At 46.4% G+C, this 11,031-nt stretch overlaps 1 protein-coding gene and 1 long non-coding RNA gene across 2 annotated transcripts in view; one reads left to right on the plus strand and one right to left on the minus strand.

Annotated features, from left to right (window-relative positions):
* Positions 1-324, minus strand: part of LOC106726063 — a 4,397-nt gene extending 4,073 nt beyond the window's left edge. Inside the window, exon 1 of the long non-coding RNA XR_001362078.1 lies at positions 292-324. This is a non-coding gene — a long non-coding RNA (uncharacterized LOC106726063). The remainder of the gene's footprint in view (positions 1-291) is intronic.
* CFAP57 (cilia and flagella associated protein 57) overlaps positions 1-11,031 on the plus strand; it is a 59,738-nt gene that overhangs the window by 16,745 nt on the left and 31,962 nt on the right. The window contains exons 9-12 of the mRNA XM_005866082.2: positions 330-443; positions 3,566-3,778; positions 5,665-5,838; positions 8,572-8,733. Of these exons, the coding sequence (XP_005866144.1) occupies positions 330-443; positions 3,566-3,778; positions 5,665-5,838; positions 8,572-8,733 (663 nt within the window). The remainder of the gene's footprint in view (positions 1-329; positions 444-3,565; positions 3,779-5,664; positions 5,839-8,571; positions 8,734-11,031) is intronic.

Genomic DNA, 11,031 nt, shown 5'->3' on the forward strand with positions numbered 1-11,031 from the left:
TGATTTCCCCCATTGATTTTTTTTAGCGAGAGTGGAAGGGAGAGGGAGAGACAGAGAGAGAGAAACATCGATGTGAGAGAGACACATCAATTTGTTGCCTCCTCCCACACACTCCCTGACCAGGGATGGGGATCAAGCCTGCAACTGAGGTATATGCCCTTGACCAGAATTGAACCCAGAACCCTTCAGTCCGAAGGTCAACACTCTATCCACTGAGCCAAACCAGCTAGGGCTCAGCCTCAACTCTTTGAGAAAAGGAGGACTTGACGGTAACAGAACGAGACTGCTCACTTTTTTCATGCTTGCTCTCTGGCTGTATTTCCTTGTAGTGTGCCTTTAGCAATGGAGGTCACCTGTTTGCTGCAGTAAATGGAAACGTGATTCACCTTTTCACCACCACAAGCCTGGAGAACATCACAAATCTGAAAGGACACACAGGGAAGGTAAGTGGGTGTGGAGGAGCACAGAGTCCAGCATTATGCTAGCCAATGGGGAATAAGTGATGAAAAGAGAAGCGAGTCCTTTACTCTTGGAGCTCATTGTCTACTTGGGGGAAGAGACAATAAAACAGATGCACAGACAAATTTAATTACTAGTTGCCATAAATTCAATGAAAGGAAAACACGAGGTGTTATGAGAGGAAATAATGAAGGAATTGGCATAATGAAGGAAATTGGGTGTTCACAAAGGCTTGGTCCTAGAGGAATGGGTAGGGATTAACCACACAGAGCTGGTGGGATAGTCATTGCAGATAGGGCTCCAAAGACACTTAGGTGGGAGAGTGCATCGTGTGTCAGAGGAACTGAAATGTCTGTGGGGCTGGAACATAGGTATCAGGATAAAACTTGAGGTGAGCTGACATTGGAGAGGTTAGAACAGCGGTTCTCAACCTGTGGGTCGCGACTCTTTGGGGGTCGAACGACCCTTTCACAGGGGTCGCCTAAGACCATCAAAAAACACATATATAATTACATATTGTTTTTGTGATTAATCACTATGCTTTAATTATGTTCAATTTATAACAATGAAAATACATTCTGCATATCAGATATTTACATTACAATTCATAACAGTAGCAAAATTACAGTTATGAAGTAGCAACAAAAATAATTTTATGGTTGGGGGTCACCACAACATGAGGAACTGTATTAAAGGGTCGCGGCATTAGGAAGGTTGAGAACCACTGGGTTAGAACCTTGTAGGCATTTAAGGGTTTTTATACTTTATCCTTGTTCCTCGAAATCACTGAGGACTCTCAGGGCAGAGAATGATATGACCAGATTTGCATTTTAAAAGCTTACTTTGGCTACAGAGTAAAGAATGCATTTAAAGAAATAAGGATGTCTACACGATAGAAGATAGTATTTTGAACCAGGGTGGAGGTGGTACAGATAGGGAGAAGTGGATGAATTTAAAAGATATTTAGGAAGTAAGACCAATAGGTAAAGAAGATAGAGTGGATATAGGGCATGAAGAAAAGGGAGGGGCCAAAGATTAAAAGGCTTAAGAAGATGTCAGCAGATGAATTTGGAGAGAAAAAGCAATAGAAAAAGAAAGGCATTCTAGGCTCGAGGACGTGTTACAGATGGTAGAAGGGGAGTATAAATAGGATGGTGGCTTGTGGTTTCTATGGCTGGCACATTGGGCACACTTGAGGAGCGATAGAAGAAAGAGCTGGAGAAATTGCCTGTATCCCAGAGTGTTGTATGCCAGGCCAAGGAATTGGACATTGGCCTGTAGGTGATGAGAAACAACTGAAAGGATGTAAGAAAGGACGTAACGGGATCAGAAAGGTAATTCTGCAAATGGTATTGAGGATGGCTGAGACAGGAGGAAAGTTGAATGATGGAGCCCCGCTAGGAAGTGAGGGTGGAGAATGAGTTAGGAACTAAACCATGGCTTTAGTAGTAGGGACAGAGAGAAAAAAGATGTTAAGTCCCATTTGGACATGTTATGTTTGACATGTCCAGGAAGTACGGAGGTCAGGAAAGAAGTCAAGGCTGATATTAAGATTCCGGGGACTAGGGTGGAGTGGATTAGATCACCAGGGGCCTGTGTGGAATCTGAGAAGGATCTTGGGCAGGAGACAGATGGCCAACATTTAAAGGATTGTTAAAAGAACAGAAAGACTCCAAGGAAGGTACAAAGAGAACCTGGCATCAGGGACTTGTAGCAAAGAAGCCAGGGAACTAGTTCCAAAAGGATAAAGCAGTCGCTGGCATGGAATATCAGAGAGAGGTCCTGCAAAGACTAAAAACTCACCATTGACTTTAGCAATGGAAGTGCTATAAACACACACATTATGGAGAGGGGCTTCGCAGTGGGATTGGTCTTCAAGCGACTGTGGAGACACAGATGAAAGTACACTGTGCTATTCCAAATAAGTCCTTCCCCTCAAGCAGAGCTGGAGAGCTCTTGTTTTATGGCCTGACCATCCATCCCCTGGGCAGAATCCCTGCTCTGCTTTTCAGGAGTGACCCCTTCAGTCCGAGTGGCACTTGCAGAGGGAGAGGGATGGAAGCCCCTGGTCTTTTCAGCTCTCCCCTCATGATTGGGAACCAGCATCCGCAGACCCTCGATATTCTTGGTCTCCTACAGTTGGAGTAGAGCTCCCACCAACAGTGGGGACTGGCTGGGGGGAGGGGGACCAGTCCTCTTGGCCATGCCTGCCTAGAATAGAGCTTCTGAGTAGGGATAAGAAACACTAGCGGTCTTCCCTCCCCAGGGTGACACCGTAGCCAAAGACGGAGAGCTGGAGGGAGAGGGAGCCCCATCTTTTGGCCACACCTGCCCAGAGTGCACAAGAGTAAAATTCTTGGAGCAGAGCAGGTCATGGCTCAAATGCCACAGCTTCTGTTCTTACTGAGGCTGAGTAGATTTACTTGAATGAATGTTTTTACATTTGCTATATGCCCTTAGGACAATTTCCAGAGACTTTACATACTTGACTGTATTATTTTTAACAGTTAACTTATTTTTTTTAGGGGGGTGGGGTCAGCTAAGAGACTTAATCTGCTATTTCAGAGTAGAGAGGTCCTTTCTACTATTTTTGCAACTTCCTGTGAATATATAATTATTTTTTCCCCAAAAAAAGTGTTTTATTAAACATAGTCATAATTGAATGGTTGTAGCATTATAGGAACCATTACAATTTAGTCTTGCCATTCTAAGGTAAAAAGGAAATGGGAATATTTCATCTACCATATTTTGCAAGCATCTTGGCAAACAGAATATGAATATTCTGTTTCGTGCTGACTGGAGGGTATGTACCAGGAAAGGACATTCTGCCTCAGTCTAGTGCAGTGGTCGGCAAACTGCGGCTCGCGAGCCACCGACTTCTGCACATGGGCCACAAAGTTTCAATCACACTGTACGTGCGCACCCGCACGTGGTATTTTGTGGAAGAGCCACACTCAAGGGGCCAAAGAGACGCATGTGGCTCGTGAGCCGCAGTTTGCCGACCACTGGTCTAGTGGAACACGTGAAGAGTTCATGCGCCTCTGCCATGTGAGGGCTGTGCACGTGTGTGCGTCCTCTTCACTGGGCATGTCTTCATCCCCTGCAGATTCGTTCCATTGCGTGGAATGCAGATGACAGCAAACTGATTTCTTGTGGCACAGACGGTGCTGTATATGAATGGAATCTGTCCACAGGAAAGAGGGAGACGGAATGTGTGATCAAGTCCTGCAGCTACAACTGTGTAACCGTCTCCCCTGATAGCAAAATTATCTTTGCTGTTGGATCTGACCATACCCTCAAGGAGATCGCCGATTCTTCCGTGAGTCTGCCTGCCCCTGCCCGGTCGCTGGGCTGCTGCTGACCTGCAGGGGACAACCCCTGTGGTTACCACAGAAAGAGGGTTGTGAGAACAGGGGCTCTTCTTCATGGAGTCACACCTGGCTCCCCGTTCCTTTTCGGTCATCTCAGTTCTTGTTACTTCTGGAATTTTCTGCCCAGTGCCCTACCTGACTGGGCTAAATTGTGGGGCCCTTTTTCACTTGGATTTTGCTTGCTACCTAGACCTTCTCTCCACCCTCCAGGCATGGAGCTCAGCAGCATTTCGAACCTGCACCCTTACTCTAGATCTGCACTTACTTTCCTGGGGTAGAAGCAAAACTGTAGTTATTGCTGTCACCTTGGCTTGCCACCGTATTCATCTGAGACCCCCAAACTCTGAAATGGTGGCAGTAGCTCCCAGTGGTTGAGGGAGGAGAGAAGAGCTCAGCAAGGACGCCGCCTCCTCGCGTGGCTGTGTCCTTCTCCAGGAGCCCAGCGGCAGCTGGTCTTCATTGATTTCTCTCGCTTTCCTTTGGTGCTCGTCACTCTCCGGGTCCTGATATCTGGGGAAGGACAGAGGTACCACGGCAGCAAACTGACCCGAGGCAGGTTTCCCCAGGACCGAAACAGCTTGGAGCAGGGTGTCTCACCACTGTGCCCAGGTAGCTTAGTCCTGGTTCTGTGGTGGCTTTCTCAGTGCGGCACCAGAACAAAGCTCTGGGAGGGCAGAGCCATGGTTCTCCCTTCTTGGTGCTGCCGACCAGCCAGCACCCACTGCATGGCCCAACGCAAGCATCCGATCAATGTCTGGTGGGTAGGCACATGGGTGGGTGAGTGGGAGTGGGGGTGATTTAATATGTGCAGGAATGAGTTCCTTGATAATATAGCTTTGTTTATGTAATGGACATGAATGAATGCTTGCTGAATGCATTTATGATCCACATCCTGTTCTGCATTTGAGGTGCATGGTAATATAGCAGCCAAGGAGCCCAATGCTACTTTCTAGGTGGGTGAGTTGAGGCAAATAACCTACCATTTCTGTGACTCTATTTCAGGGGTAACAGTCACTCCATCAAAGGGGTTTTGTGAGGATTTAATGAGTTACAACATACAAAAGCCATAGAATGATGGTTGGCACCTAATAGGTGCTGTTTGAAAGGTTCCCTTTATTAGTGTTATTCCTAACTTGTGGAACTGTTTATATCAATCAAGCAGCCAAGAAATATTTAGTTTGTGCCTTTTATGTGCTGAGCACATTTGCAGGTGCTGTCTGAAGTAGGAGACACCCCCCTTTTTTTTAATCCTCATTTGATATTTTTTTCATTGATTTTTAGAGAGAGTGGAAAAGAGAGAGAAAGGCAGAGAGAAACAGCAATGTGAGAGAAACACATCAACTGGTTGCCTCCTGCACGAGTCCTGACCAGGGCCCTGGCCAGGGAGGAACCTGCAACCCAGGTACATGCCCTTGATGGGAATCAAACCTGGGACCATTTGGTCCGCAGGCCGATGCTCTATGTGCACTGAGCCAAATCGACTAGGGCGACACATTTTTTAAAAATATGTTTTTATTGGTTTCAGAGAGAGGGAAGGAGAAGGAGAGAGAGACAGAAACATCAATGATGAGAATCATTGATCGGCTGCCTCCTGCATGCCCCCTCATCGGGATTGAGCCCATAACCTGGGCATGTGCCCTGACCGGGAATTGAACCTTGACCTCCTGGTTCATGGGTCAAGGCTCAACCACTGTGCCATACTGGCCGGGCAGAGACATATTTTTTAAATACAGAACTTGCTCTAACATTGCTATTAGAGGAGAGGAAGAGAATGACTTGGGAACCTGGGGGCATGGCTCACCCCTCACACTGAGCAGAGCTGTCTTTTCTCCAGGTTCTTCGGGAGATACCAGCATTTGATGTCGTCTACACAGCCATTGTTATCTCTCACTCGGGCCGCATGATATTTGTGGGAACCTCAGTGGGAACCATACGTGCAATGAAGTACCCTCTGCCTTTGCCGAAAGAGTTCAATGATTACCAGGCCCATGGCGGTCCTATCACCAAGGTGAGAGAGTCCCCTCTCTTCAGGGGTCCAGTCCCAGAACCAGCAGTCAGTAGATCCATTTGATCCTGTCCCCACATACCTTCTTCACCCCATCAACCCGCAGTGTCTTTTCTGTCTCCTTACTTATTCATCCAGCCATCCCTTCAATAGACATTTATTGGCTATTAATATTCTTTGTTTCACCTAATCACAGAAATTTATCCTAGGAGCCCTAACCGGTTTGGCTCAGTGGATAGAGCGTTGGCCTGCGGACTCAAGGGTCCCAGGTTTGATTCCGGTTGAGGGCATGTACCTTGGTTGTGGGCACATACCCAGTGGGGAATGTGCAGGAGGTGGCTTATCGATGTTTCTCTCTCATCGATGCTTCTAACTTTCTATCCCTCTCCCTTCCTCTCTGTAAAAATAAAATATAAAAAAATTAAAAATTAAATAAAAAGAAATTTATCCTAGGAAATAAGTGGATGCACCTAAAGATTTATGCACAGATGGTTCACCACAATATTATGGATAATGAAGGGCCATTTGAGAGATGCTGGAGGTGCCTCACCCAGACCTCCTCTCCCCGGCCAGTGCATTCCTCCCAGCTCTGAGTGTTGGCTGATCACAGCTCTCCACCTCCTCCACAGAAGGCCCTGGACTAAAAGGAGTCATAGCCCAGGAGATGAGCCCTCCCCCATCCTGAGACCTTCCTGGGGGTAACAACCTGAGCACACATTTGTAAATTGTCCCTCCATTCTCCCTTCTAAAACAGCAGCGCTTCTGTTTACATGGAGTTCTGAAGAACAGGCACTGGGAGAATGTGTAGCTCCTCCCCCCATCCCCCTCTTACTCCAGATTGAAAACAGCAACACCTGAGGCTTTTCACTAGGTCCCAAATCCTATTGGCTTGCCTGTAGACACTGTCCTTACTAGGAAAGGATTTTTCATTATAAACTGGAACATTCCTGTATTGAGCCAGTTCTTGTTCCAAAGCAGATTCCTATGACATAGTCCCTCCCACCTTCCCTTCAGATCTACTAAGTTTTATGGATAAGATGTTTAGTTTTCTGATTATAAAAGCAATGCATGTTTATTTTAGAAATAAAAATCCTCATAATAATATCATTAATAATTGGGTGCATTTGAAACGTCTTCTCTTTTATGTATATAGTTTGTATGTTTTACAAAAATTTAGTTTATACTATATATTCACTCTTTTGTAGCCTTTTTTTAAAACTTAATGCTATTAGCACTTTGCCATATTCAGTAATTAAATTGTCCTCAAAAGCATGATTTTAGTAGCTACACAGATATTCTTTCATGTGATGAACCATAACTTATTTAACTCTTCTCTTATAACTAGGTATTTAAGTTACCTTATAAATGCTAATGAGTGTCCTAGTCTACAGACTTTCAAGGGCATCTCTGATTATTTCCTGAGGCGAAGTCCCTAGACAGAGAGAATTCCTGAGGGCAAGAGCGTGGCCATCTTTAAGGTTTTTGACACATACCACTGATTGTGGGAAGATATTTTCATAGTTGGCTCTTTTCTGTGTGTGTGTTTCATTTTGAAATAATAATAGATTCACAGGAAATTTTAAAGATAGCATAGAGGTCCTGTGTACCCTTCACCCCGTTTCCCCTAGTAGTTACACCTAAACTGACTATAGTATAATACCAAACCAGAAAGTTGACATTGGGACAATATGTGTGTGTAAGTCTCTGTCGTTTTATCTCGTGCATAGATCTATGTACCCACCACTGCAATCAAGATACAGAACTATGCCACCATCACAAAGAGCTCCCTCATGCTGCCCTTTTATAGTCACCCCCAGCTCCCTCCCACCCCCAGCCCTAGTCCTTGACAGCCAGTCATTTGTTTTCCATTTCTAACATTTTGTCATCTTGGGAATGTTACATAAATGGAATCACACGTATGTGACCTTCTGAGAGTGGCTTTTCCCTCTCAGCCTAATGTCCTCGAGATCCCTCTAAGGTGTTTCATGTCTCAATAGTTTATTCCTTCTCCCTGCCGAGTGGCGTTCCATGGGAAGGCTTTACCATAGTTTTCCCAACCATCATCTATTGTAGGATATTTTTATTTCTCCCAGTTTTGGGCTACTACAAATAACGTTGTATGAACACTTATGTATAAGCTTTTGTGTGGACCTACGTTTTCATTTCTCGGGGATAAATGCCCAGGAGTGCCATCGCTGGGTCATATTGTAAAGGTATGTTTCATTTTTCAAGAGCCTGTCAGCCACCAGCAGTGCACGAGAGAGAGTTTCTCCACATCTCGGCCAGCGTTCGGTGGTGTCACTATTATAGTTTAGCTGTTCTAATGGGTGTGTGGTGCTATCTCACCGTGGTCTTAATTTGTAGTTCCCTAATGGCTGAACACCTTTTTGTGTCCTTATTTGCCATCTGTACATTCTCTTCTGTGAAATGTCTCCATATCTTTTGTCCACTTTCTAGTTGGACTGTTTGGGCTTTTTACTGTTGAGTTTTGAGAGTTCTTTGTACAGTCTAGATAATAACTGACTCTTAAAATTCCAAATCTACAGAGACCTAGTCTTGCTTCTTTTATTAATTACCAGGAACCCGTGAGAGCTCCTGTTTCATCCTAACCCAGCATTGCGTCTTCCTCCCCATGAGCTGTGCCTGGGCCTGCATGGGGGACGGGGGGGCTTGCACAATGGCCAGTCCTGTCACCCAGGGCCTCAGAGAGCCTCCTCTTCATGGGCTTTTTCTCAGATGTTGCTCACCTTCGATGACCAATTCCTGCTGACGGTCTCCGAGGATGGCTGCCTGTTCACCTGGAAGGTCTTTGATAAGGATGGTCGGGGAATCAAGCGAGAGAGGGAGGTGGGCTTTGCCGAAGAGGTGCTTGTGACTAAAACAGACATGGAAGAGAAGGTAAGAAATGGATCTGATGAAGAGGATGTGGAAATTCCTTACAGATTGCGTCCAGACTCCTGGGCTGGCATTCGAGGCCCCCTACAGGCTGGCTGCACCTGTGCCCGGAGCCCGCTGCACATTCTCTGCCCACACGGCCATGCCGCCCCCCTCACTGGCCCTTGGTCTGTTCCCACCGCACCTGCCTGTCATTCCGCCGCGTGCCCATCTGATGCTGTGCACTAGCTTTTCTCTCCCTACTGGTTAAAGGCGGGAACCATGACATACAATTCTCTTGTATGACCAGCAGTTTCTAGCCCATGGAAGACAATCAGTAAATACTGATAAAACTGAACTGACACACTGAATATCCCAGTTGTATCTGTGAAACTTAATAGCTGCTAATATAGGAAGCCTTCTTAAAAAAAAAAAAAAAGGAGGTATTTATAAAACATTCCTGAAACCCATTCCTCTTAACAAAACAATAAAAGTAATAGCCAATAACCAACATTTTTTTAGGTTTGCCACACACCAGGCACTGTGCTAATGATAAGCATTTTCTCATTTAAAACTCACTAGGATCGCCAAAACCGGTTTGGCTCAGTGGATAGAGCGTCGGCTTGCGGACTGAAAGGTCCCAGGTTCGATTCCGGTCAAGGGCATGTACCTAGGTTGCGGGCACATCCCCAGTAGCCAATAACCAACATTTTTTTAGGTTTGCCACACACCAGGCACTGTGCTAATGATAAGCATTTTCTCATTTAAAACTCACTAGGATCTATGAAGAAGATACTACTGTAATTCTCCTGTGTTTCAGGAAATGGTTTCACAGAGGTTGAGTGATGTGTCCAAAGTCACTGAGCTAATAGGTTGCAGGACCAGAGTTCTGATCCGGATTTAGTCTAGAGTCCATTCTCTTTATCCCAAAGGGCCTTCCCTCCTGTTCATGTAAAAACTGCATCCAGATGTGTTTTGAGAGCTTCGAGGGCATAGCTGTGCCTCACTCCCCTCACTAGGATCTATGAAGAAGATACTACTGTCATTCTCCCGTGTTTCAGGAAATGCTTTCAGAGAGGTTGAGTGATGTGTCCAAAGTCACTGAGCTAATAGGTTGCAGGACCAGAGTTCTGATCCGGATTTAGTCTAGAGTCCATTCTCTTTATCCCAAAGGGCCTTCCCTCCTGTTCATGTAAAAACTGCATCCAGATGTGTTTTGAGAGCTTCGAGGGCATAGCTGTGCCTCACTCCCTAAGGGAGGAGCTGAATGGATGATAAACTCAAGAGGCTTGGGGCAGATGGGAAAACTATGCAGTCGGTGCTGTTCACCCAGAATCCAAAGTGCACTTACCAAATACCTACTGTCCACTAGGTGCTGGGGGTGCCTGTGTGAAACAGGCATGACCCTGTGCTCAGGAAACTCACCGTCAAATGAGGGGTGGAGACAAGTAAAACCTTCAGACCAGCAATGCCGAAATGGCCCAGAGCAGGATGATGGGACCCTCGCATTTTCTGGGGGTCCCTCCTAGAGCTCCCGGAACTTTCTGCAGGAAAGGCACAGTAGGGGGCGGGGGAGAGCCTTTGAGAGTTGGAGTCTGACCTACTGCAGGCAGGCAAATAGGTTTCCTCTTCCTTCTCTGTTTTCTTCTCTTTTCCTCCCAGAGGGTAGGGGAAGAGACTCAATAGGAGACACCAGCCTGCACCGAAAGCCTGAGGTGTCTGGGCTGCCGCCTGCCCCCTCCCGCAGCTGGGAAATGACTGGTGCATGCACCGCTCATCCCGAAACGCCCTTCTCTCCCAGCGTCCCCGAGACCACACGTTCTTATTATTCCTTGTGAGCCTCTCTGACTGCTCCGCCCTGGCTCTTCCTCCTCCCGACCTTTAAAAGTCACATTCCCAGACTTCCCAGCTTGCTTGCTTGCTTTATATTCTATGTCACTCTCTCGGGCCACGATTTACCCACTCGTTCAGCCATTCACTTATTCGTTCATGCAGCTGGTACTTACAGAGGAGTCTGCTGTGTACCAGACACTGCACTAAGGCCTGGGATCACAGAAATGAAGGGCATAGAGGGCCCTTTAGCGTATAGCCTGGGAGGAAGTATAGGTGAAATTTAAAAAGGGAATTAAGGGTGTAATGGGCGTTATGAAGGCACAATGCTGTGAGGGCACAGGGAGGGGACCCTGACCCAGGCCAGGTGGTACCAGAGGAAGTGAGCCTTGGAGGGAGCCTTCCAGAACAAAGGGGGAAGGATCTTAACACGGAGGAATAAGTGTGTGCAGAGGGATGACAGAGGGTTGCTCTGGGGAAGATTCTCCTGGC

This window comes from Myotis brandtii, unplaced genomic scaffold (assembly GCF_000412655.1).
Source record: "Myotis brandtii unplaced genomic scaffold, ASM41265v1 scaffold220, whole genome shotgun sequence".
NCBI lineage: Eukaryota > Metazoa > Chordata > Mammalia > Chiroptera > Vespertilionidae > Myotis > Myotis brandtii.